Below are 27,951 nucleotides of genomic sequence, written 5' to 3' on the forward strand. Positions count from 1 at the left end.
ATTTTCAAATGTAGGACACTTTTTTAATGGAGGACACGTGAAAAAATTGGATGATTTTTAAAAAATGTTACTATAAATGCATGTTTCTTAGGCATGATCAAAATGGAGGACATTTGGGCATTATTCCTAGGCAGATGGCAGAAATGTACTTCCCTTTCTGGCCAAACACCCCTCCCCCATTCCAAAACACGCACAACAGCACATTTGGGCATTCAACATGGTTTACTTAACATGGCCTCTTGCATACTTCAGAGGCTTATTCCATAACCAAAGCCCTTGGGGCTTAACATGGCTATGCATATTGAACATGTCAACATGGTTTCACAAGAAGTGGTTTCTTGTGCCAAGTGCACTTCTCAGAAGTGTGTACTTGGTCAAGGGAAAGCACAAAAAATACACCAAAAACACACTTTGGAAGGTGACACTGTCTCGCCTTCAGAAAGAGTGAGTGCATGCCTCAGAAGCTGATTGATATCAATATCACCATCCTCATCATCACCACTATCACTGTCCAAGCAAGCCAGGCTTGTTAGCATTCAGGCCACCCAAATGCACTTTGGAAAGTCACACCATCTCAGCTTCAGAAAGAGTGAGTGCATGCCTCAGAAGCTGATTGATATCAATATCACCATCCTCATCATCATCAGTATTAAAACATTGGTAAAAAATAAAATAAAAAACAAGGGAAACTTGGATATTATTAAGACTAAAAATAACAAAAATAAAATAAAAAATAAAGGAAACTTGGCTATTATTAAGATTAAAAATAACAAAAATTAAAATAAAAACAAGGGAGACTTGGATATTTTAAATAATAAAAATTAACCAAAAATAATAAAACATAAATACATTCAAAGCAGACTGACTCTCTTAAACAGGCCTGCCCTGAAAAAAGAAATAAAAACTAAGGGAGACCTGAAATGGCCATTCACCTCCCCTTCTCCTGCTGCTGCTCCTCTTCCTCTTTGTAATTCGCGCCAAAGACAAAGAGCCCTTCCCCTCCCTCTGGCCCAGAGTCCTCCTCCGCTCCGCCTCCTCTTCTCAGGCTCCGCCTCCTTAAGGGGCCAGCTCCCATTTTAGGCCAGCGCACGGCCAGGGCCAGGGTCGCAGAGGAGGAGGTGGGTGGCCAGCCGGCCACGCACGGCCCTGAAAAGCAAGGGGGATGCGTGGGGGAGGAGGAGGAGGTTGGAGAAGGAGGCAGAGGCAGGTGGCTGGCTGGTTGGCTGGCTGGGCGGCCGCATGGGCGGCCGCAGCCAGAGGGAGCGCACAGGGGGCAGAGGAGAAGGAGGAGGCAGAGGAGGAGGAGGCAGACACGGAAGTGGGTGGCCAGCCGGCTGCATGAGCAGCTGCAGCCATAAGCTGCGGCAGGGGTGGCAGGACCGGGCTGGGGCCGGTCCGAAGGCCTTGCTGGGCCGGATCCGGCCCGCGGGCCGTAGGTTGCCGACCCCTGCCATACTGTGTGTCTATGTGCCTTCAAGTCACCTGGTGGTTTATCGCAACTCCATGAATTTCATATGGTTTTCATAGGCAAGGAATACTCAGAGGTTGATCTTGCACAACTGTTATGTAGCAAGAAGGGGAATCTCAACCACTATCTCAGAGAGAGTGTCTCTGTGGCTTGTTCTCTTTCTTGATGCCCATCTTGATGTGGTTGAGGTTCTCCTTCCTGCTGCATAACAGCTACCCAAGATTAATTCTGGTTGGGGATGGGTTCCATGTGTGAGAGCGCCATAACAGATATCCAGACAAGCCACCTCCAGGCATCTTGTTTCCTATCCTATTGCTCACAGAATCATAGAGTTGGAAGAGACCACAAGGGTCATCCTCTGCCATGCAGGAACTCTCAGTCAAAGCATCCTCAACAGATGGCCATCCAGCCTCTGTTTAAATACCTCCAAGGAAGGAGACTCCACTACAATCTTAGAGGGAGTGTCTTCCACTGTTGAATGGTTATTACCGTCAGGAGATTCCTCCTAATGTTGAGGTGGAATCTCTTTTCCTGCAGTTTGCATCCATTGTTCCATGTCCTATTCTCTGGATCAGCAAAAAACAAGCTTGCTCCCTCCTCAATATGACGCACCTTTTGGATGCTTTCCCGTTGGGTTTTCTTAGCAAGATTTATCCAGAGATTTGCCCTTGCCTTCCTCTGAGGCCAAGAGAGTGTGACTTTCCCAAGGTCACCCAGTGGGTTCCCATGGCCAAGTGGGGATTCAATCCCATCTCCAGTCATAGACCAACACTCAAACCATTACACCACACTGGCTCTCAGATCTATATCTACCAACTAGGTTATTTCCACCAGGAGCAAGTCTTTTGTAAAGCTAATGGGTGTTCACTCCACAATCTAGACAGACCCCACGCCCAACCAGTACGTCACAACTGAGATACCTGACAATTATAGAGTTGCTGTGAAAATCAATTGCTCCCTAGAACTGCCAAGTAGTGTGAAAGCTGAAGATGGGACAGGGAAGCCCCAGGCAGGGGGTGGTAGTGTGTGTGTCTTTTGTGTCCTTTGACTTGCTGCTCAGAAAACTCTCTGCAAAGCATACTCCTAAAATCCTTGGCTAAAACTATAGGGTTAGAGGCTGGCAGCTCTGCTGTCTTTCAAATCCCATGTTGAGTCTTATCCCCCACTCCAATAGTTCAGCATCAGGGATGCCTGCTTTAAAGTGTGGACTAAAAGCCAGCACAGATTCACTGCTCCACTTCATTGGACTGTAGCAGGACTGTAGTTTCCACACTATATGGAGTTTCTGACCGCATTGCATGACCACTATGCCATGCATCCCCAGAATGGCCCAAAGGGGCTACCACTCCTTTGAGATCATTTCAGCTAGGATAACTCACTTTTTAAGGTGCTGACCTCTTTGCTGAAGTGGCCCTGGAGTCACTCCTCTTTTAAAATGGAGAGCCTGTCTTTGCAGCTTAGGGTTGCGGCCGGGCCGGCAACCCAGACCCTCCCCTTCTTTGCTGGGATGCTCTCCCTGCCAAGCCACACTTTCCTTCCTGCCTCACTTTTCTCTGCCTCCCTGGCATCACTCACCATCGCACCAGCTCCCATTTCTTCTCCCCTGATGTCTTCTTGGAGGCCATGCTGACCTGCTGCTGCTTCCTCCAGTCCTTGAGAAAGAGGCAGATTCTAACCTGGTCCAAGGATGCTCTGCTGCCTTCATCCAGGGACGAATAGAGGATGTGATGCAGCAACAGTACCAGCAGCAGCAGGATGGGCAGCAGCCTCTGCTACTCAGCTATTCAGCAGCCAAACCAGGTACTCATCTCTTGGTGCATTGAGAAAGAGCCAGGCTGCTCAAGGAGCTGGTCCCTAAAAGCCTCCAAGCTCAGCCTGAAGCACCAGCCAGAGTCCAGAAGAGGATGGAAAAATGGCATCCTTTTCTCCCACATCTTTATCTTTCCTAGATGCTTTAGGATTAGCTGCTTTCGGATACAATCCTGGCTCCTAACACTTTCCAAGCAGCTTTCTAAATCCAGAGTGAAAATCTGTCTGGGGACATTTTCTTCCCAGTGGGAAATCCATGGACCTCTCTGGCCCTTGAGAGAGCTGGGAGGTCTTGAAGCAGCTTGCTCAGAGGCCTGTTGTCACCTGCAGAAAAAGGCGCACTTGCCCTTTTTCCTTTGCCACAGCAGTGCCCTCCTCCTGAGAAGGGAGCCATCCTGGTAGCAAAGCTTGGAGAAGCACACTCACCCTTTCCCCTTTGCCACAGCAAGGGGAAAGCCATGGGTGTGATGAAACCGGGAGAGGTGTGCTAGCCCTTTCTGTTCTACAGCAAGGGCCTCATTCCCACTATGGATTAAACCAGATTGTGATTCAATACGAACTGGTTTAAACGTGCATGGTTCCCACTTAATCCAAATCTCTGAAGCTATTCCAAAGGGGGGGGGCATGCTTTTGACCCATTTAACCCGCATCAAAAAGATGCTATTCCCCCCCCCCCCCCCGCTCCTTTTGGGCTGAATCGATTTATTTTGAAATAAATCAAATCAACCCAAGTGGGAACCATGCGGATTCGAATCTGCCTTGGCCTTGCCGCCCCGGCCTTCTCTACCCCTGGCTTGCCTCCTTCCATTCTGGCCTTCTCTGCCCCCAGCCTCCATGCCTCTTTCCGTCTCTGTCCTGGCGCGAATGTAATTGATGCAAACGTATGAACCATGCTCAGAGCCAAACTGAATCATAGATTCAGTTTGGAAACTGATTTAACTGGTAAGTGGGAATGAGACCAAGAGAAGGCTCTGACCGAGTGTCATTCCTCTTCTAAGGTGTCACCCAATGTGGTCTCAACCCCTTGCAACCCCCTAGTGACACCACTGTTCAGACGCAACTTGCTACCTATATACTGTGGCAGAAAATACTGCCCCACACTATGTACACAGCCTAAGGAGCCCTGGTGACACAGTGGTTAAATGCCTGTACTGCAGCCACTCACTCACAAACCACAAGGTTGTGAGTTCGATTCCAGCCAGGGGCTCAGGGTCAGCTCCTTGCATCCTCCCGCAGGTTGATAAAATGAGTATCCAGCTCAATGGGGGCAATTAGCATTGTAAACCACATAAGAGGTGCTTAAGTGCACTGATAAGCAGTATAGAAATGTACTTGCTATTGCTATGGGACTCTCCTACTCAACAGTTGGGACACAAATATTTTAATCTCAGAACATAGGAGGAGCTCATCTTGGCTTACCAAACCAGTCACACATACACACCCCAAAAAACAGTGTTCAGCACTTTGTACAGCATTTCAAACTTCAAACATTGATCAGAACGGAAACTGCAGTCAAGAAGTCAGAATACTAGGACTAGGCAGGGCAGATATCAAACATAGTGAGACATTAAAAATTATACCACCCAGAGATTTTGGAGCAGTTGTTTTTGATCAAGTGTCCTGGACTGCAGCCAGCACACCCAAACAACACCGATAAGAATGGCTTACCACAGCAATTGGAGGCAGTCCACAAACCTTGCAAGGAGTTCGAGTTAAAGGGCAAGCCAAAAGCCAGAGCCAAAGTCAGGAAAACAGAGGTCAGCTTAATCAGTCCGGTCCAGAGTCAGGGCAGCAGAAGGTAGCAAGAGTCCAGTCCGTTCCAAGGTCAAGAGTCAAGGCAACAAGGAGCCAGTGCTGGCAGCAATGACACCAAAGGATCATGCAATAAACTCTGACATCGAATTGATGTCTCCCTGTTTCTTAAGTAAGGGAAACTCTCCCCGTGCCACCTGAGTCTGATTTACTAATTGCCTCTCTGCAATCCTCCTGGATCTACGCCTGCAAGCACTCTCAGCCCTTCTTTGCTTAAAGGAGGGAACCTCCATGCCTGGTTCCTCCCTAGAGTCACCACTAAGCTGCTGTGCCACCAGAGGAATCCCATCAGCACTAGGACCTGGCTGAGCCTCCTCCTCTGGGGCTGGGAGATCAGGGCTGGATTCTGGCAGAGGAAGATTAGCACCTGGTGTAGCCTCAATTAGCTCTTGCTCTGGAGGAGCCCCATCCTCATCCTCCGAGACCTGCTCTTGGCTGGCCATGACATCAAGGAAGGCCTTGGCTTTGCTGATTTAACTGTAAATGAGCGCAGCTGGCCTAATGGCCTCAGCATGTTCGTTTTAAGGCTGCCCAAGGCTTTTCCTGCTCTTTTGCAGCTGGTGTTTTAGTCATTGAAATGCACAAACACCTGGACAACTTCAACAGGAAAAAAGAAACCCTAAAACGAAGTTCGGCTACACACAAAAATTAAGGCTCAGCAAATGCAAATGCAAAATCTCCCAGGGTCAGCAGACAATGATCACTCATTAAACAGACACAAATCCTCCTTGCATATCCTCCAACAACAGAACAATACACAGATTAATATGGGAATCACTCCTCCCAGCCTAGAGTCACATAGTATATATATATACCCCACTCATTTCCATGCCAGCATTCTCTGAAGATGCCAACCACAGATGCCGGTGAAACATCAGGAATAAACATATTGCATTTTGTAACCCACCCTAACATTTCATTGGAAAGCAGATGAAACAGTTCTTGAAAACAACACATCACTGCATAAAGAAGAATTGAAACACTGCATAAAGAATTGAAAGAGGTTGGAAAGCCTCTGGGTTTCCTTGCACTGTCACCAGAGGTCAGTATCACATAAAGAAAACAGACGGATGGGCCAAAAAGCATGGCAGGGGAGTGATCCATTTTATTTATTTATTTATTTATTTTGCATGTTCAGCATAATCTTAAAATATTAAAAAAAAACCAAAAACCTGGCTAAGCTTTCTAAAGCCTCCCTTTCGATGTCTAAAAAAAGTTGCCTTTCAGCCAAAGATGCTTTACCATGAACTCTGAGAAAGACAGCTGGCCATACATCTGCAGTCATCCTGCTTAAATATATCAGTAGGTGACCTGGCACTGTAAGTACCTGGACCCAACCCAATTCAGCATGCATTGGCTTGAGGTCTAATGCTCGAGCTGGATAAATAAAAACCCATCATTCACTGAGCGAAACAAACAGTCAGGTGAATGAAACAAAGCCCCCACCCCAGTGCCAAGGATGCAATTCTGCAGGAAAGCTATGGCCTGGTACATCATACCGCCAAGAAGTGGCACCCAGGCCGCAATTCTAGGGTTAGGGACCATGCACCAACCTCACAGTTCCTAACCCTAGCACATCACGGTGTCGTCGTAATGGCGGCCTCCCATCCATAAGGGGACCGCCATTGTGATGTAAGTGACGCACAGCATATAGACATCGCTGCACATCGCTTATATCACGAATGCACCAATGTCCAAAGAAGAACCCGGTTTTTGGGGTCAGAGGGACGCCGCACAATTTGGCTGCTGCCACATCCCTCCGGAGGAAAACCGGCCACCTCCAGCCCGCCCTTTCAGGACGGTTTGTTTTGCGCCTATGATAAGCAAAAAAAAAAAAAAAAAAAAAGCAGAGGAAGACAGAGATAGGAAACCTACCATCTATAGATGGCTCCCAAGAACACCTTTAGACTGGCAGTGACCTAACTTGAAAGAGTTTATATATAGCTGACCCAACCAAGGAGAACGCCAGTCTCCTGGGAGCCAGTCAGGATTTGACCCTTCTAGTGGACTATTACGTTTGCCGTATTTAATCCCTCCTTGTTGTTGGGTGCCTTCAAGTCATTTCTGACACATGGCAACCCTAAGGTGAACCTATCGTGTGATTTTCTAGAGCTGAGAGTGTGTCACTCATCCAGCGTCACCGAGCGAGTCTCCATGACCAATCAGGGAATCAAACACTGGTACCCAGAGTCCTAGGAGTTTATCACACTGGGGCTGATTTCTGCATTAAAGAGAGATTAAAGCACATTTTAAACATACCACAAATGATTATCACATGCAGTTGCGCAAATGAAGTGATATTGGTAATGCATTGTTGCTGAAATCCCTCAAGTAAAAAGATGCGCGTTAATGCTTCTTTGTGACCACTTTAATGGCAGGTTTTGTGCGACGTCGTGTAAAATCGTGACACATAACTACGCAATTTTTCTGAGATATTCTTGGGATAAACTTCAGATCTTCTTTGTGTGATAAATTCCATAGTCCTATGTTCTGTTACGCCACAGTGGCTCTGTTGAATCCCTTCCAAGCTCTCAAGTTAAGGCAAATGAGGTACAATGGTTAGACCAGATGTGCCAGTTCTTGACAATATGGAGGGGTATATATTTTTTTCTGCATAGGAGAAGAAGACAGAAACCATGGACAAGCACAGGAGAAGGATGTCACATTAGAAAAAATATTTAAAAGCAATTAAAATCACCTGGCTAGAAACAGTATGAGGGTGATCATGACATATTGATTTGAGTGTTGGAATATGATTCTGGAGACCAGGATTCGATTCCCAGCTTGGCCATGAAACCACACACCAAATAAAACTCTATGAATAATAATGATGATGATGATGATGATTTATTTCTAGCCCGCCCTATCACAGAGAATCCGGGCGAGTTAAAACAGTAAAATGCATCAAAGTTACAATAAAATCCAAGAAGAAAACAATCCCTATAACCACCCACCCCATTCCCAATGCTAAAACAGGATTAAACAGTATAAAAGCATTAAAAACAGTAAAAACATTAAAAACATTCAACTAGAATTTGGAGGAAAATAAGCAGGTGAGGTGACATTTTTCATAATCGTGATCATGTTCATGTCAGGTTCATATCCAGATCTATATCTATGACCCAGTACATACTTTCCATGTTGTCCGGGCTGGTGGCAGCGTTTTTTCCTCCGCCAAACCACACGGCTTCCCTGAAGAGGAAAAAGAACCCGCAAAAAGCGAGTTATTTTAAAGCCACAGGGGCAGTGTAACAAGTGTGCCACTGGCACACTGGTTACGTAAGCACCGTGTGGCAACGTGTGGATGCCATATAGGGCGCTACCATTGTTACGGCACTGCGCCGTACTAGGGTTAGGGAGTGTGCAGTTACTGAGCTATCTCTTAACCCTAGTACACCGCCAGCACAGCACATTAGCACCGTCTGTAATGCACCTATACAGTCAGCCCTTCTTATACAGACATTTTTTATCCACAGATTCAAGCATCCACAGTTTGAAAATGTTCAAAAACGTATAAATTTCAAATATCAAACCTTGATTTTCCATTTTTTATAAGGGACACCAATCAGCTATTTAATGGGACTTGAGCATCCACGGATTTTGTTATCCATGGGGGATCTTGGAACCAAACCCCAGCGTATAACAAGGGTCCACTGTCTTTCTATCTCTATATCTGGGGAGGGATAAATAAATTGTAAAGGCCTGCCGGAAGAGATCCATCTTGAGTGCTTTTTTTGAAAGCTGTCAGAGTGGAAATATGGTGGATCATGAGGCTGGGAAGGATAAAAATCCATTAAAAAAAGTAGTCCATAAAAATATGTTACTCGATAAAAGCTGATATCGTGGTTTCCATGTTATCAGTGGCTTAACCAGGGTCACACTGAGTCAGGAGCAGAGGGCTGAATGGAGGCAGGCTTTAATGCTCTCCAAGATAGATAAAAACTCTTTCTCCATTCAGAAGTGTTATTTGGGGGATGCAGGGAGTATGGGATGCACCAGATGACCCCCTAAAAAGGGTGAAGCATTGGTCCCCAAACATCTGTCTTATGGCAGAAATGGGCTATGGGATGCACCCAGATGCTTTAAAACTCCGAAGAGATGGTGTGAGTGGGACAAGCCTCAATGGGAGAAGAAAGGAGAGGCCTCAGGTCTTTTAACAATTAAAATAAAAATTATTTTTAATTAATTTAATTAATTAATTAAAAATAAAAAATAATTTTTTAAAATTTAATTTAAAATTATTTTTTTTAAAAAATTTAAAATAATTTTAAATGTAGTTTTAAATTCAAACATTAAAAAAATAATTAAAAATATATTTTAAAAAATTAAAAAATGTATTTTTTGTTATGTTGGTTGTTATTTATCTGTAAGATGTTTTAGCGTTAATGTTATTGTCTTGGTATGTTGTTATATGTGATCATGTAATTTTTTTTAATTAAATAAAATTTATTAAATTTATTAAAAATTTATATATATATATATATATATATATATATATATTCTTTAAATTAAAAAAAATTAATTTCTTTTTAAAAAATTGACCAAAACAAATTTAAAAACCGCTTTACAAGAAATATTTTAAAGCAATTAAACCCACCTGGAGGGCCAGCATATTGGTTTGAGTGTTGGACTATGACTCTGGAGACCAGGGGTGGATTCCCAGCTCGGCCATGAAACCAAACTACAAATCCCAGGATTCCATAGGATGGAGCCATGACAGTTAAAGTGGTGCCAAAATGCATTAATTCTCCAGTATGATAGCAGCCTCAGATTATCGTCCTCATATTTTCTGATTTCAAGCAATGGAAACAGATACGCTTCTGGGACATTTCACTGAAAGGATTGGGCTTATCTTGGGTACTGGAACAATGCCCTATGAGGCATGGCTCAGGGAGCTGGGTATGTTTAACCTGAGGAAGAGAAGGGTAAGAGATGACATTATAGCCATGTTTGAATATTTGAAGAGATGTCATATTGAGGAGGGAGCAAACTTGTTTTCTGCTGCTCCAGAGACTAGAACACAGAACAATGGATGCAAGCTACCGGAAAAGAGATTCCACCAAATGTCATAGTGAGGGTGAATCCAGCTTATTTTCTGCTGCTCCAGAGAATAGGACCCGGAGCAATGGATTCAGACTACAGAAAAAGAGATTCTACCCAAACATTAAGAAGAAAGGGCCTGTACAGACAGGCCCAAATAAAGCTGCTTCGGGTCATTTTGGAGGTATGCTGTTTAAATGACACATGCATCTTAAAGAGTCTGGAAGCTGTGCCAAGGCTGCGCTCCAGTCCTTAGGACCGGAGCATGGCTTTGGCACTGCTTCTGGCCTCTGAGGATGGATGCATCATTTAAACAGCACACTTCCAAAGCAGCCCGAAGCAGCTTTATTTTGGCCTGTTGTTCAGGCCCAAAGTTCGCCAGTAAGATCTCTTGAACAGTGGAATACCAGCTGCCTCAGAGGGTGGTGGAGTCTCTCTCTTTGGAGGTCTTTAAAAAGGGACTGGATGGTCATCTGTCAGGGATGCTTTGACTGAGAGTTCCTGCATGGCAGAATGGGGTTGGACTGCATGGCCCTTGCATTCTCTTCCAACTTTATGATTCTATGATTCTAAATACAGCGCGCCCGCATCATATGCGGGCGCACTTTACGCAGCTTGAGCATACGCGCTCAAACCGCAGGGCGTGCACGGGGTGGAAGGGGCGGCGCGTCCCATTCAATTGAATGGGCACGTGCGCTCGTTGCGCCCCGCGTGCCACCGCGCCACTGCGCCGCCGTGCATGAGCCCCATTGTTTCCAATGGGGCTTGAGCATAGGCGGAAATCGCCTTACGCAGAGGGATCCGAAACGGATCCCCGCGTAAGGCGAGGACCCACTGTATTAGGAAGAACTTCTTGCTGGTAAGAGCTGTTTGACAGTGGAATATGTTCGCTTGGAGTGTGTTGGTGTATACTTCTCTGGAATTTTTTAAACCCAGGCTAGATGGCTCTCTGTCAAGAGTGCTTTGACTATATATTTGAACACAGCATGGGGTTGGACTGGATGACCCTTGGAGTCTCTTCCGAAGTCTAGTGTCTAGATCAAAGGGGCCCTGGTGGCGCAGTGGTTAAATGCCTGTACTGCAGCCATTCACTCAAAACCACAAGGTTGCGAGTTCAAGACCAGCAAAAGGGCCCAAGCTCGACTCAGGCTTGCATCCTTCCGAGGAGGGAGCTAAAATGAGTACCCAGACTGTTGGGGGCTAATTAGCTTACTTGCAAATTAGCTTACTTGCTGTTCACCGCTATGATCTTTGGAATAGCGGTATATAAATAAAAAAAACAAAAAACAAAACAAACAAGTAATAGTGCCACTATATTCTGCTCTAGTCAGGCCCCATCTGGAATATTGTGTCCAGTTCTGGGCACCACAATTCAAAAAGGACATTGAGAAGCTGGAGCGTGTTCAGAGGAGGGAGACTAAAATCTTGAAGGGTCTGGAAACCATGAATCCATATGAGGAACGACTTAGGGAGCTGGGGATGTTTAGCCTGGAGAAGAGAAGGTTAAGGGGTAACCTGATAGCCCTGTTTAAGTATTTAAAGGGGTGTCATATTGAGGAGGGAGCAAGCTTGCCTTCTTCTGATCCAGAGAACAGGACCCAGAACAACTACAGGAAAAGAAATTCCACCTCAACATTAGGAGGAACTTTATGGCAGTAAGGGCTGTTTAATAGTGGAACACACTCCCTTAGATGTGGAGTCTCCTTCTTTGGAGGTCTCTAAACAGAGGCTGGATGGCCATCTGTCGGGGATGCTTTGACTGGGAGTTCCTGTATGGCAGAATGGGGTTGGACTGGATGGCCCTTGGGGTCTCTTCCAACTCTACAATTCTATGATTCCATGATTCCAACTATATGATTCTACCTGGCACCATGGCTTGATTTGGGTGGGCAGTAGTCTTAACTGATGCTCTGCCTCAGGCAGCAAAATGTCTTGGGTTGTCCATAGTGGTCACCAGGTCTGTACAGGAGCTGAATTCTGGTTCATTTCAGTCAGCTATTGTGATGGCGGTGAAAAAGAGAGAGAGCACTTCCAGCCCAGACAGCAGCAGGCTTCATTCAGCCTTAATTGTAGGGGTGGCCAGATTGTAATGTATGACTCTCTTTCTGCTGCCCCCCTTTTCCTCTGGTTGCATCCCAGAGTAATGACCTCATTTAAGGAGGCAGCCATCTGTCCCTGAATATCTGACCTTGATCTCTCTCTATGCAACCCTGTCTCTGTGAGGGGAGCATATATGCAACAGAAAATCAATGAAGAGTCAGAAAAAGGCAAGAGCATGGCATAAGTGATACCCCTCCGCAGCCCTCCCTTCGGCTTCCATTCACTCCAATGTGCTGTTTTCTGCTGTAAAAAGAAAGGGAAATAAGTAACAGCTGCAGGAGGGGAGGGGAAAGGAGAGGGCAAAAACATGCAGAGAATTGGCAAGGCACGTAATCGGCTAAGAATAGGCACCATCGAAAGCTGGCATGGGCAAATATTGATTTGTGCAAATGCGCTGATGGTGATAAGAGAGATGAGAGACTGTGCGTCTTTACAGGACTTTTCATGGCTTCCCAGGTCAATCTTCGAAGGCATTAAACCTTGGAATTCAGCACTTCCAAAATGTAGCACATATTCCATCATTTTTTCCTCTATTTCTGAGGTTCAACATGCAAGGGCCAATTGCTTATCTCACCCAGATTCAGCCCTGCACCTGTGCACATTCATAAAGAGAGAAGTATTGGCATGTACATACAGAGAGAATTCAAAGATTTAGTCTGTTAGTCTGTAGAATCAGTATGTAGACACATCTTGTAGCACCCTTGAGACTCATTGAAAGACAGAAGTTGGCAGCATGGGTTTTCATAGACTAAAGTCTACTTCCTCAGATGAGTTTGGTCAGAGAGAAGATATCGGCATGTACATACAGGAAGAAGGTATTGGCATGAAAATACAAAGAGAAGGTATTGGCACATACTTACAGAGAGAAGTTATTGGCACATGCCTACAGAAAGAAGGTATTGGCATGTATATACAAAGAGAAGGTATTGGCATGTACATGCAAATAGAAGATATTGGCACGTGCATACAGAGAGAAGGTATGGGCACATACATACAGACAGAAGGTATTGGCACGTGCATACAGAGAGAAAGTATTGGCACATACATACAGAGAGAAGGTATTGGCACGTGCCTACAAAGAGAAGATATGGGCATATGCATACAGAGAGAAGGTATGGGCATGTACATACAGGGAGAAGACAGTGGCATGTACATACAAAGAGAAAGTATTGTCACGTGTGTACAGAGAGATGGTATTAGCATGTGCATACAGAGAGAAGGTGTTGGCACAGACATATAGAGAGACAGTATTGGCATGTACATACAGAGAGAGGTATTGACATGGGTTTGCAGAAGTATACATAACATATGGGAAAACTATGAGGCCATGGCAGCTGCATGTGGCCTGGTGGGATGGAGGGTGAGGTAACCAGCAGTATAGCCACACACCTCTCCTTTGCAACTCACATCCTTCCATGCAAGTTCTAAGTACATTTTGCACACTTCTTGGAGGGAATGTTGGAAATTAAGTGAATAACACCCCATCATCCTAAATCGAATCCTGGTCTCCAGGGTCATAGTCCAACACTCCAGCACCTATGCCACGCTAGCGCTTGACCCTAAATGAAGTATCCTATATCATCCAAGTGGTTCTGCCCCGAAACATTGTGCCTCCATGGGAGCAAAAGGGACGAAATGATAAAACATTTACCAAGTGTCAGATAAATATTCTACATGCAGCCACTTTTTCGAACCTGCTGCATGGATTTAATAGTGGTCTAATAGAAGGAGAAGTGGGTCTTAAGATTGAACAGAGGCAGTTGAATTATTCATGGTCAATAAGGGGCCGATGTGGAATAAATTATTCAAAAAATCATGCTTCTCCTGTCTGACTAGGTATGTTTGAGCATAATGTCAGTTGGTTTGATAAAGGAAACCTAAGAGACATATTCAAAGAGCACTGCATTTCTGCTGCTTCCAGTCTCTGTCAAAGCAGTTTTATGCCTTGTATGGAACATGTGGTTAGTTATTCTGGGAGTTGCTATCTGAAATGTAACTTTTTTAATACGTTGAAATTTGGTACACTACTAGGAACTTTTCTAAGCATTATTAACGGTACGCAAATGCCTCTCCTCTCGGTTCAGAATAGACATGATATTTACTAGCTTTCTTAGAGCACTAAAAAAAAACCAGAAAAAAATCCATGTTTTTCTAAAGACAGTTGGTCTTCCATATTTCCAGCTTTGACTTTTGGAGATTTGATTATTTGCGGATTTGATTAATATGTTCTCTCTAGGAATGCCTAGGTCCTCCAGCATGACTCTATGGTCAACTTCCACCAATAGTCACGCTGTCAAGCAAAGTAAAGCATTAAAAGAAATTGGATGAAGCTGAAAATCAACTGCCTTTTCAATTACATTGTGCAAAACAGGAAGATTTGGTGAAACGAAGGGGGTTGATCTCAGGACTTTTGGCATGCTTAAGTATGTGCCCCACAACTGAGTGCAACCCCCTCTTTCTGAAGCTGGGGAAGTCAAAGGAGATGCCAAAATGTTTTGGACTACAACTCCCAGTATCCCCGACCCACAGACCATGCTGACTGGGGATTCTGGGAGTTTTGGACGCACAGAAGAAGCCTAGCTGATGGGTAGTTTCTTCTACTGCCAGGGGAAGGGATGCCTGTGAGTGAATCCTTTGCTTTGATTTTCACAGAGCTTAGAAGAACTGGACTCTAACCAGGCTGCAAGCTGTGACTTTGCAAAGATCATTTATTCCTGATTTATACCTTGGGCTGATTCCAAGCTACTCAAATGTGAAACCAGGAAGCAAGGAGTAGTGTTAGTATTTAGAAGTAAGAGCAAACCATGGACAGGCTTTGTCAAGATCTCACAGTACAGGCAGAGAGATGGCATACTGCATGCACTTGAGCACCATGGACAGCTCCTTGCTGCCTTTGCTGTGAGATTATCTGGCAGTTTGCAGCCTCCCACAAAATACAAAATAAATCTTAAAGGTGTAATCAAACAAGCTGGTAAAATATGGGTTAGGCAATGCAACCGCTAAATGGATTTGTAATTGGTTGAATGGTTGAACCCAGAGGATGCTCAGCAATGGCGCCTCTTCATCCTGGGGAGAAGTGACCAATGGGGTGTCCAGTGGGGTTCTGTCCAGGGCCCAGTGCTGTTCAACATCTTTATCAATGACTTGCATGACAGAATTGGGGGCATACTCATCAAATTTGCAGATGACACCAAATTAGGAGTAGTAGCTAATACCCCAGAGGACAGAATCAAAATTCAAAATGACCTGAATAGACTAGAAAGCTGGGCCCAAGCTAACAAAATGAACTTCAGCATGGAGAAATGTAAGGTACTAGCATTTAGGGCGGAAAAACAAAATGCACAGATATAGGATGGGGGACACCTGGCTTAAGGAGACTTATACATATGAAAGGGATCTAGGAGTCCTTGTAGACCACAAGTTGAACAACAGTGCAACAGTGCAACAGTGCAACAGTGCATCAACAGTGCGATATGGCAGCTAAAAAGGCCAATGCGATTTTAGGCTGCATCAATAAAAGTATAGTGTCTAGATCAAGGGAAGTAATAGTGTCACTCTGTTCTGCTCTGGTCAGGCTTCACCTTGAATACTGTTTCCAGTTCTGGGCACCACAATTCAAAAAGGATGTTGAGAAACTGGAGTGTGTCCAAAGGAGGGCGACCAAAATGATGAAGGGTTGAGAAACCATGTCCTATGAGGAAAGAGTTAGGTAGCTGGGGATGTTTAGCTTGGATAAGAGAAGATTAAGAGGTGCTATGATAGCCCTGTTTAAATACTTGAATGGATGTCATACTGAGGAAGGAGCAAGCTTGTTTTCTGCTGCTCCAGAAAATAGGACCCAGAGCAATGGATGCAAGGTACAGGAAAAGAGATTCCAGCTCAACATTAGGAGGAACTGACAGTAAGGGCTGTTGAACAGTGGAACACACTCCTTCCTCTGAGTGCAGTGGAGTCTCCTTCCTTGGAGGTCTCTAAGCAGAGGCTGGATGGCCATCTGTTGGGGATGCTTTGAGAGTTCCTGCATGGCAGAATTGGGTTGGATTGGATGGCCCTTGTGGTCTCTTCCAACTCTATGATTCTATGATCTCCATAGATGGAAAGTCCACCACCCTCTGGGACAATCTATTGCACTGTCGAAAAACTGCTACAGTAAGAAAAAAAGTTCTTCCTAATGTTTAGATGAATCTCTTTCCTTCTACTTGTTCATTGGTCCATGTTAGCATCCAAGCAGCTCTAACAAATGCACACTAGGGTAAGAAACATTGGGAATTAGAGTCTGCCAACATCTGGTTGATTTCCATCCATGGAGCCTGTAGTCCATGGAAGCTTCTGCTGGTGGAAATCTCTCAGCTTTTAAGGTGATTCGTCATTGTATTTCATAGGATCATAGAAGGATAGAGGTGGAAGTGACCCTAAGGGCCATCCAGTCCAACCCCATGCTGCCATGCAGGAACATAGAATCAAAGCATCCCTAACAGATGGTCATCCAACGTCTGTTTAAAAACCTCCAAAGAAGGAATCTCTACCTCCCTTCAAAGCAGCATATTCCACCGTTGAACAGCTCTTACCTTCAGGAAGTTCCTCCTAATGTTGAGGTGGAATCTCTTTTCCTGGAGCTTGAATCCATTAATCCGGGTCCAGCAGAAAACAAGCTTGCTCCATCCTCAATAAGACATTTCTCCCTGTTGAAATTCATTTATTCCACATTAAATTGAGCCCCTCCTATAAAGACCTCAAGCAGCAGATGCTATCACTCATACTTTCCTCTTTCCTCTCCTTTTCTGATATATCTTTTAAATTCTAAGATGGCAAGAAGGGACTGGTCTGGTCTGATTAAAATTAAATGCTTTGATACGAATTAGATTTAGATAAGGTATAAAGAACGGATAACTAATGTGACATACCATATATATATGTGTGTGTGTGTGTGTGTAATATTATGTAACAGTTTTCTTATATTATTGTATGTAGGTTATAATACTAATAAAGATCTTTTAAAAAAATTAACAGTGCTAGGGAATCATAGGAATTGTAGTTTATTGTGGCACCAGAGATCTCCGACAGAGAAGTCTAAATGTCTCCCAAAACTACAGTTCCCATAATTCCCTAGCATTGGGCCAGGGCAGTTAAAGCGGTCTAAAACTGGATTATTTCTGCTATGTGTTTTGTAAGTGTCCATAGGATTGCGGTCTAACACTGGGATTTGTCCATTTTTGTCTCCTACAGATGTAGTCATATCCCCGATGGTCCAGGCTTGTTGATGTAAGCTTTCAAATGACACCTCATTCTTCATTTCTGGGAACTCAAACCCTTGTGTTGTTTTGTGTGTGTGTGTTTTTAAAAAGCAAAATATCTCTGCAAATATTTCCCTCCTTTCCTTGCTTGGCCTTCTCTGTCCTCTGAGAACAGCAAGTATTGATCACATGGGAGCTTTTTCCATCTTGTGGTTATAGCAAAAGCGCCGGGCGAATGAAAAAAAAAAAGAGGAATGCCGGAGCCAAATGATGATGTTTTGTTTCTTAGATTGGAACCTGGGTCCGATTTGGCAAAATGACCGAGATTCAAGGAAACAGACTGTCCCAGTTTCTCTTCTGATACAGATCTTATATTTGTGTTTATAGTGCTATGGTTCTAACTTTGTTTTCATGTAAAAAACGGCAGAAATCATTTGGGGCGCATGGTCCCTTGCTAACCTCAAACCCCAAAACCATTCTCTCAAAAAATATTTTTTCCTAAAGCCTCTGCATGTTTTTCTAAGCTGTCTTTGCTTTCATAAAGGCAAGACAGTTGTCTTACACTGCATCCACACTGCAGAACTAATCCAGGTTGATACCACTTTAACTGCCATGGCTCAATGCTATCCTGAGAATGGTAGTTTGTTGTGGTACCAGAGTTCTCTGATAGAGAAGGCTAAACGTCTCACAAAACTATAACTCCCATTGAGCCAAGGCGGTTAAAGTGGTGTCAAACTACATTTGTTTCTGCAGTGTGGATGCAGCCTGAACAGAATATCACACCCTCTATTCCTTTGCTGTTACTGTTGTGCTATAGTTTTGTTGTACGTATGCCACTTTTTGACCAGAAAGGCTACCAAGGTTGCTCACAAAGGGCAACACGAAAACAAAATTATAGACTAAAATAAAATATTGCTTCCCTTAAATCCAGACTTCAAAACCTGTTTTAAACTAGAACTTTGCAACCCAAACATGATGCCCTCTATTTCTGACTCTGATTCGGTGCATCGGAGAAAACAGCCCTGTCTAAATAGATGACAGTATCAGGAGCCTTGGAGAATCCAGGGTTTGCAACAGATTAATTTGTGTATTTATGGGAAGGAAAAAACTAAAGCACGGGGGACCCAAAAACGGTCTCATGAGGATCGATCTGGGCAAAATGTTGAGTTACTTTGGAGAGTCAGATTCAGAAAACCAGGAGCATGGGATAAATGAATAGTACTATGTTTAGCATCCTGAACAATACTATACAAAGTTTGTTGTGGGTTTTTCAGGCTCTGTGGCCATGTTCTAGAAGAGTTTCTTCCTGACGTTTCACCAGCATCTGTGGCTTTGGCATCTTCAGAGAATGCTGGCATGGAAGTGATTATATACTCCACTCTCTTCTATGCCAGCATTCTCTGCAGATGCCAGCCACAGATGCTGGCGAAACGTCAGGAATAAACTCTTCTAGAACATGGCCACATCGCCCGAAAACCCCACAAAAAACTATGGATGCTGGCCATGAAAGCCTTTGACTTCATAATGCTATGCAAGTTTGTTACAACCTCCCCTTAGATCAGAGGTAAGAAGCATGTGCTCCCTAGGCCACATCAACCCCTAAGACAGTTTTTATCTTGGCAATTGGACCCCAAAAAGTTTTCGGAAGGAAGGAAGAAAGGAAGGAAGGAAGGAAGGAAGGAAGGAAGGAAAAGAAATCATTCTATCCAACAAGGCATTCTTCCCTTTACCTAAACACAGACCTTGTTTTAGTAGAAAACTGGCTTACTTTTTTCCCACTAAGGGAGTGTTTCATGTGCGGAGGGCCAAACGTGAAACCTGGAGGATCTCTAGAGCTTCTGCATTGCTTTTAGAGATCTGGCAAGCCAGCTGCACATGGGAAATAGTGCCAGCTGTAAATGTAGATTTATATACTGTATATACTCATGTATAAGTCTAGAAATTTAGGTAAAAAAATGGACCCCAAAAAATCCCTGATTTGAATTATCCATGGGTCCTTGTAAGTACTGTATCTTAACTCTTATTTAAAAGAAGGAAGCATGCCCTGGTGAAGAGCAAGAGTATAACCTGTCCTGGAAGCACCAATCGCCTCTACTCTCTCAGCCTTAAGAGTAAGTACAAAGAGTTATATCTGTTGGGATTTTGTACGTTCTTTGACATTGTTTTGCTTTGCTCCATCCTTTAGATCTATAGGCCCCTAAATTTTACTCTTAACTTATCCATGGGTCATAGCAAAATCCATAATCTTGGCCACAAAACTTGCCCTCGACTTATACATGAGGTTGACTTATAAATGAATATACATGGTACTTATTGCCAGCCAACACATTCAAACTACACTTTAACCTCCTGAATCCTGCCTCTTCTTCTCTCTCTCTCTTTCTCTCTGCCATCATTTCAAGCAGAGACAAGACTCATAGAACCATAGAATCATGGGGACTGTGCAGCTATTCAGATATTGGTGGACTGCAGTTATCATCAATCCTAGCCAATACAGCAAATGGTGGTGAGTGAAGTCAGCTGTAGTCCAACACATCTGCAAGTTGCAAGCTGCTTTGGCCCTGTTTCTCAAGTCTTCATTCCCTCCCTAGTCCTTCCCAGTTGCAGTCTGGTTTGGCCCTGGGATTTCAGAGCTCTGCAGGGAAGGAACAGAAGTTCACTTTCAACCTTTTTATCCAGTTTCCCTCCCCAGTCCTTTCCAGTTGCAGTCTGCTTTGGTCCTGGGATTTAAGGCCTCTGCAATGGAGAAGGGAAAGAAGGCAGGCTATATTCCATCACTTTCTCCAGTCTCCCTCCATTACCCCTTCTTTCCCCAGTATTCCCAGTTACAGCTAGCATTGGCCCTGTTTCTCAAATCCCCCACCCCTATGCCTTCCCTCCCCAGTTGCAGTCTGCTTTCCCCAGTCTCCCTTCCAGTTGCTTTGGCCCTGGGATTTCAGGACTCTCCAACAGAGAAAGAGAAGGAGAGGAGGCCTATTCGCCATCTCTTTCTCTAGCCTCCCTCCCTTGTCCCTTATCTCCCCTGTCCTTCCCAGTTGCAGTCTGCTTTCCCCAGTTTCCTTTCCCAGTCCTTCCCAGTTGCAGTCTCCTTTGGCCCTGGGATTCCAGAGCTCTGCAGGGGAGGGGGATGGAAAGGATGAAAAGGGGGAAGAGAGCTATTTTCCATCTGTTTCTGAAGCCTTCCTACCCCCCTCTTCCTCCAGATCTTTGGCCATGGGATTTCAGAGCTCTGCAAAAGCAGGGAGGGGATCTGGAGGAAGAATGGGGGAGGAAGGCTTGAGAAGCAGATGGAAAAGATGTCTCCATGGGCTCCATCAGCATCCTCCAAGGGCCCCCAATCCCCAATGATCCCTGGGGCGGGAGGTGATTTCATGGGCCTGATCTTGCTTTCTCCCCCTCCTTTCTCTCTCTCTCTGTCTTTCCTCCTCCCTCTTTTCTGCTGCTGTTGAGCTCACCAGTTCCGGTCACGTTATTGCTCTGTTTACGCCTTTGCGCTTCTCCTTTTTGCCTCTGGCTGCTGCTCTGCTGGAAGGTGGGATCCTGGGCTTTCTGGATGCAGAGCATCCTTGGAACCCCCAGCCATCCATCTCCTGCATCCTCCTCTTTGGAAGGACCACTTGGAAAGGATGGAGCCAGCATCTCCAGCATCCCTGCGCCTTTGCGCAAGGATGCTCTGAAAGAGGACCAAGAGGGAAGGATCTGGTGCAAAGGGGGCTGGGGAGGGAGGGGAAGGAGGGTCTTGCAACCCCCCCCCTTTCCATCAACTCTCCACCCCCCTGAGGCTTTGGAGGCCATGGTCCCCAAGCTGAGCATCCTTCATCCTTCATCTTCATCTCAGCTCCACGGATGACTCCAAGTGGTACCCATCGCCTCCTCCTCTCACCTCCTCTTTTGGCCCAGGTAAGGGGGAGAAGATGGGGGAGACCTGGGGGGAGGCCTTGGCAAGGCTGGGAGGGGGTGGTTCTGGCTCAGTGCAAGCCACTTGCATGTGCATTAATCTGTTCAATGCAAGCCGCTGCACTTGCATGTCTCTTAATGTTATTTACACCGCTTTGATCAATGCAGAAAAGCAGTCTATAAATAAAATTTTATTATTTATTATTATTATTAATGCAAGCTCAATGCAAGCCACTTGCATCTCTTTAAACTGTTCAATGCAAGCTCTGTGCAAGCCACTTGCCTCTGCTCCATGCAAGCCACTTGCACTGGCCTTCGACTAAGCCCCCCTGTGCTGCCACACTGCAGAATTAACACAGTTTGGTACCACTTTCACAGCCCTAGCTCCGGGATTTGGAGTTTGCCGTGGCACACATCTGAGGAAGTTGACTGAAGTCTACACAAAGTAAATCGGGAGTTTATCCTTTGAATATCCTGGGTAATTACATGAAACGATTTCACACAACGTTGCACAAAACCCACCATTAAAGTGGTCACAAAGAAGCATTAACACACATCTTTTTACTTTCGGGATTTCAGGGACAATGCATTTCCATTATCACTTTATTTGTGCAATTGCGTGTGATATTCATTCGGGCAGTTACTCGCCATTTCTGCTTCATTTGCGGGATGCTTTAAATGCACTTTCATCTCTCTTTAATGTTGAAATCAGCCCCAGTGTGATAAACCCCTAGGAAAGCTCATGCTGCCAACTTCTTTCTTCCCGTGAGTCTCAAAGGTGCTACAAGATCTCTGTACGTCTCTAATTCTACAGACTAACACGGCTATATCTTTGAATTCTAGTGGTTTGAGTGTTGGACTAGGACTCTGGAGACCAGGGTTCGATTCTCAGCTCAGCAGTGAAAAGCCACTGGGTGACCTTAAGCGAGTGACACTCTCTCAGCCTCAGGGGAAGGCATCGTTTTATGTTGTTGACAAGGTCTCCCAGCACAGCCTTTTCCCCTTCAGAATGACCTCTTTTGTTCGTAGAATTCAAAGACACAGCTGTGTTAGTCTGGACAGTCAGTATGAGGCAGTGTTGTCTAGTGGTCTAAGCGCCGGACTACAACTCTGGAGGCATGGGTTTGATTCCCAGTTTGGGCATGAAAGCCAGTGGGTGACCATAGGTGCAAAGGAAATCTAAGGGTAGGTTCCACTTAGGGTCACTATAGGTTGGAAATGACTTGAAGGCACACAACAACAATAGTGGCATCAGAGAAAAGACTGCCTCGCGCACTGAACTGCAAATCCCAGGATCCCTCCTGCACTCAGCCCTGGCAGGTAAAGCAGTGTCAAAGTGCATTTCTTCTCCAGCATCCAGGCAGCCATACTCAATGCCGTTTAAGTGCTGTATTCCCATCCGAAGGGGTCCTGGGATTTGTAGTTTGCTGTAATACCAAGGACAAGACTGCCTGACATGCCAAACTGCAAATCCCAGGATTCCCCCAAACTCAGCTGTGGCAGGTAAAGTGGTGTCAAACTGCATTTATTCTCCAATGTCCATGAAGCAGCTTGTTCATTGTAGAAATAATGCCTTTTGTCTTTAAGCGCTGTTGCTCCATCCCACATGATCCTGGGATGTATAGTTTGTTGTGGCGCCAGAGTACACTGGCAGACTAGATCACCAAACTATCCATCCCAGGATTCCCTGCACTGAACCATGGCAGTTAAAGCAGTGCCGAGCTGCATTCATTCTGCAGTGTAGATGCTGGCTTCACTGTAGAAATAATGCAGTTTGACAGCGATTTAAGTGCTGTAGCTCTATCCTACGGAATCCCCGGACTTGCCGTTTTTACAGATCTTTACTTTTCTCTACCAAAGAGTATTGGTGCCTCAGCAAAGTACAAGTGCCAGGATTCTGTAGGATGGAGCCATGGTGGTTAAAGTGGGGGGGTCAAACTGCATTATTTCTACAGTGCAGAGATGCACCTTGTGTCTGCATATAAGCACTGTTCCAGAATGGCAGGGTTGGAAGGGACCTCAAAAGGTTATTTGATATAACTCTCAACTAATGCAAGCTGTTCCCCAAATGTGACCACAGATTTGCTTAAATAAAGACCTGGGCCATAGGTAGCTATGCCCAGAAATACTCCATTTGAATGCCAAGGTGAATGGGCTCTGGAGTGGAGTTTCCCAGTGAGGAAACTTACTTTTGCATATGCTCAGTGGCATCATTCCCTGATGCAAATGATCCAGCAGCCATTTAATGACTGTTCCTTTAGTGCAGTGATTCCCAAACTTTGGTCTTCCAGGTGTTTTGGATTTCAACTCCTGGAAGCCCCAACCAGCTTGACATACAGTCAGAAATTCTGGGAGCTGAAATCCAAAACATCTGGAGAACAAAGCTTTGGAAACCACTGCTTTAGTGCTTGCCAGAAGTGCTGCCCTCTCCAGATGCCAAAGAAGAAAAGGATTTGCCTTCCAAATTCTTAGTGCTAGCCAGTGAAACAAAGCAGGGTGGTCCAATAACACCCCAAATCCACCAATGATACTTTTTATTGGGCCTACCAAAATGCACAGTATACACATTGCAAGCTTTCAAAGCTCTACTGGCCTCTTCATCCGGCAAGGTATTAAAAATCATACAGGAGACAAAAGATTCAAGATGTTTGTCACAGGCCTGCATTTTGCTGCTTTAGTCTCAGTTCAGATGGTGTGGAGGGGTATTTCTTGCAGGCTGGCACTTCCTCCTCCTCCTTCTAGCCATGTATCTACTGGGAAATTCTCAAAGTCCTGGAAAGTTTACATCCATTTGCAAGACAAAAAGATGCTTCCTTTGCAATCCAGAAGGTCTCCATCCTTTGTGAGACACAGGAAGAGATCATGGTTCCAGGGTAGGGCACCCACTTGGCACAAATCAAGGTTCCAGGTTGGATTCCTGATCTGCCCATCTTAGTGGTCAGGGCTGGAGGAAACCCTGGTTTTAAGAAGAGCTGATGTCTGGTGGAAGAGATGAGACAATCAGGGGTAAAGAAAGCAGTCTTTGGCGATGCATATTCATATATTTCAAATCCAGCCGTTCCGACTGGGGAGCTCCAACAGAATAAAATGGACTATTGCAGCCATAGACCAACACAAACCTCCAACAGGAATGTATTGGCTGAGTGGGTTCTTCTGCTTTTGTACCAGCAAATCTGGAAGGAGAATGGGGAGGAAATCTAGTTTCCTGTGTGCCCCCCAGTCAAGGTGGAAACCCCATGACATGAGGTGCCAGGGCTGGGATTTAATTTTTCTTTGTTGTCAGGGTCTTCCAGCACACACTTTTCCTTAAGAATGACCTACAGTGGGGTCCTTGTTATCCACTGGAGTTTGGTTCCCATGGATAACAACATCCGTGGATGCTCAAATCCCATTAAATACAATGGCTTAGCAAAATGGTGCCCCTTATATTACATGGAAAATCACAGTTTGCTATATGGAATTTATACTTCTTTAATTATTTTCATCCCATGGATGCTTGAATCCATGGATAAAAATTCCATGCATAAGAAGGGCCAACTATATTTTGTTCATAGAATTCAAAGACATCGCTGTGTTAGTCTGGAAAATCAGTATGCACCAGTGTGGCATAATGGTTTGAGCACTGGAGTGCCACTGTAGAGACCAGGGTTCGATTCCTGGCTCGGCCATGAAACCCACTAGGTGACCTTGGCCAAGACACACTCTCTCGGCCTCAGCAGAAGACAATGGCAAACCTCCGCTGAAGAAATCTTGTCAAGAAAACCCTTTGATAGGTGCACCTTAGAGTCACCATATGCTGGAAACGACTTGAAGGCACACATCACACAAAGGGTTCTGGTAGCACAAAGGGTGCTACCAGAACCCTTTGTGTGTTGTGTGCCTACAAGTCATTTCCAACATATGGTGACTCTAAGGTGCTTTGGCCCTCCAAACTTTGGTCCTCCAGTATGTAGAGAGATCTTGTAGCACCTTTGAGACTAACTAAAAGAAAGAAATTGGCAGCATGAGCTTTCCTAGACTTCAGTCTACTTTCTCAGACGTCAAATCCCAGAGCCCCTGGCTAGCTTAGCCAACAGTAAGGAATTCTGGGAGCTAAAGTCCAAAACACCTGGAAGACCAAAATTTGGGAAACACTGTTGTAGTGCCTTTGCGACTCACTGAAAGAAAGAAGCTGGGAGCATGAGCTTTCAGAGTCTAGACTAGAATCTATTTTGTCAGATGCAGAAAGCTCATGCTCCTAGTCTCTTTCTATCAGTTAGTCTCAAAGATGCTGCAAGATCCCTTTGCATACTGTTTTGTTCATGGAAGTGGCCATTCTGCACCGGCACAGGACCTCCTAATACAGGGGTAGGCAATCTTTTTGAGCTGGGGGCCGGGTTGCTGTCCCTCAGACAACTGGGGGGCCGAAGCCAAAAATAAATAATTAAATAATTTTTAAAAAAATTAAATATATAAATAAACCAAGACAAATGTAGGACAAAATTTTCAAATGGAAGACACTTTTTTTAAAAAAAAATGGAGGACACGTGAAAAAATTTGCTGGTTATTTAAAAAATGTTAATATAAATGCATGTTTCTGAGGCTTCTATAGACAATTGCCCCCCCAAAGGCCCCAGTGGCAATCGGCGGCAGGACTGGACTGGGGCCGGTCCCAAGGCCTCGCCGGGCCGCATCCGGCCCGCGGGCCGCAGGTTGCCTACCCCTGTCCTAATACACTCCACTTTCACTTTTGTTGGGGGTGCTGATGTGGTTGCGGTGGCACAGAATTGTGTAGTTGAGGGAGAAGGCTCTGGCCCACTATAGCTGATGCCATGTCCAACCTCTTAAACGTCTGCTGCCAGATTCCAGTGGCAGACAACGCCCACAAAGCTCTCCATCCAAACCTTGATTTTTTCCCCATCAAGAAATGGTGCTTCTCTTATGCCATGGATGAAAGCTGCACTGCCCAAGCACTGGGAACATTACCTCTGGAGCTGCACTTTCCCATTTCCTATCAAGTCAACTCATTGGTGCACATTAGACCAATAGCCGACACTGGCAGCTAAATCTGCCTTGGCAACCCTCCGGTTCGGAAAGCTGAAGGCCTTGAGCTGCCAGAGATCCCAACTGCAAACATTGTCCTTCCCTGGTGCAGTTTATTTATTATTTATTGAAAACATATTCTGAGCGCCAAATGCAATGGCAATATGGAACCTGTTTAGGGAACAAGGTGGAAGGATGGCATGCAGCGCAGACCAAGCAGACAATGCTGCAAAACAATACAGTCGGCCCTCTCTTTACGCGGGGGATCCGTTCCGGACCCCTCTGCGTAAGGTGAATTCCACCTATGCTCAAGCCCCATTGGAAACAATGGGGCTCGTGCACGGCGGCACGGCAGAGCGCGGGTGCCACGGGCATGTGCGCCCATTCAATTGAATGGGATGCGCCGCCCCGCACGCTCCCCGCGGCTTGAGCACATAAGCTCAAGTTTGCTGTATATATTGGCCTTATAGTGATCCCTTTATTAGGCCACAAAACACATTGTGCTTTGAAGGTCACAGGGTTCTTCACCAGGCAAAAATGCTACAATAGCACAGAGTGGGATGGAAGTGGCTTTGTTGGAGTCACCGCATCTACGTTTTTGCTTTCTGGTATTATATAAGAAGTTTGTGCAGAATAAATAGATGCCCCACATGCACACACACACACATCCCTAAGGCTGGGAACAAAGGCAGCAAAACAGAAGTAATTTGGTTTGACTTCCAATTTGAAGTTACAAAGCACAGCAATACCCCAAGTGCACTGGGAGATGGACTGGCCTTTTATCTACTTTCCATCTGGAAGGAAAAATGCAGACGCTGCGACTCCAACCGTGCCATTTTGACTTCCCTTGCATGCTATTCTTTGCCTGATAAAGAAGCTCGTGTAGCTTGAAAGCTGGCATGATGTATTTTGCACCGTCCAGGTGGCCTAATAAAGGCCACCGTCGGATGGATTTCAGAGCTTGTTGTATAGCCGAGATGGCTATTGGCTTTGCATATGGGTTGACGTACCATTCAGCAATTGATTCAGTGGGTTTAACTCTTTTTGAAACTACCAATAGGTTTCTGGCCAGTAAAAAAGTGAGTTGGAAAATTGTGGTCCTCCAGATGGTTGAGGTCAGTGGGAACCAATGGTGATGAATGATTTCAGATAGGAGCCTCTGGAAAGTCTACCAAAACTTCCCATCAGAAGTAGTTAACTTATCCCATGACTTTCTGCAGAAACGAGGCTTGATCCAGATCAAACCCAGGCAGGGCCGGCTCTTGATATTTGGCCACCCTAGGAGAGAAATATTTTGGTCCCCCCCCCCCCCCCGGTAGCCCCTCAAAATGTAAGAAAAATGTAAGACAGGATGTACAACAAAATGTAGAACCAATTGTAGGATGTTCAAAAATGGAGAACACAACCAACTAAAAGCCAAAAACATTAATAAAAAACAATATAAATTCATGTTTCTCAGTCATGCTGAAAATGGAGAACATTTTGACATTCTTCCTGGATAGGAGGTTGGGATATAGCTTTGTGTGTTGGACTACGAGGAACCTCCTGAGAGTAAGGGCTGTTTGACAG

The 27,951-nt window shown here is 45.0% G+C and overlaps 2 protein-coding genes across 6 annotated transcripts in view; one reads left to right on the plus strand and one right to left on the minus strand.

Annotated features, from left to right (window-relative positions):
- LOC149286400 (rap1 GTPase-activating protein 2) overlaps nucleotides 1-21,072 on the minus strand; it is a 370,335-nt gene extending 349,263 nt beyond the window's left edge. Inside the window, exon 1 of one of the 5 annotated variants that reach the window (XR_016277602.1) lies at nucleotides 20,919-21,072. The gene's annotated coding sequence lies outside the window, so the exon portion shown is untranslated. The remainder of the gene's footprint in view (nucleotides 1-20,918) is intronic. The other 4 variants (XR_016277601.1, XM_089494081.1, XM_089494083.1 and 1 more) reach the window with 4 other exon arrangements.
- A 218-nt stretch (nucleotides 21,073-21,290) lies between these two features.
- The window catches only part of LOC149286401 (coiled-coil domain-containing 92B-like), a 37,119-nt gene continuing 30,458 nt past the window's right edge, over nucleotides 21,291-27,951 (plus strand). The window contains exon 1 of the mRNA XM_089494094.1: nucleotides 21,291-21,363. Coding sequence (XP_089350220.1) covers nucleotides 21,310-21,363 — 54 coding nt within the window. The 5' untranslated portion in view covers nucleotides 21,291-21,309. The remainder of the gene's footprint in view (nucleotides 21,364-27,951) is intronic.

Source organism: Sceloporus occidentalis, unplaced genomic scaffold (assembly GCF_023333645.1).
Source record: "Sceloporus occidentalis isolate IW3139 unplaced genomic scaffold, rSceOcc1.0.p SCAF_69, whole genome shotgun sequence".
NCBI classification, from domain to species: domain Eukaryota; kingdom Metazoa; phylum Chordata; class Lepidosauria; order Squamata; family Phrynosomatidae; genus Sceloporus; species Sceloporus occidentalis.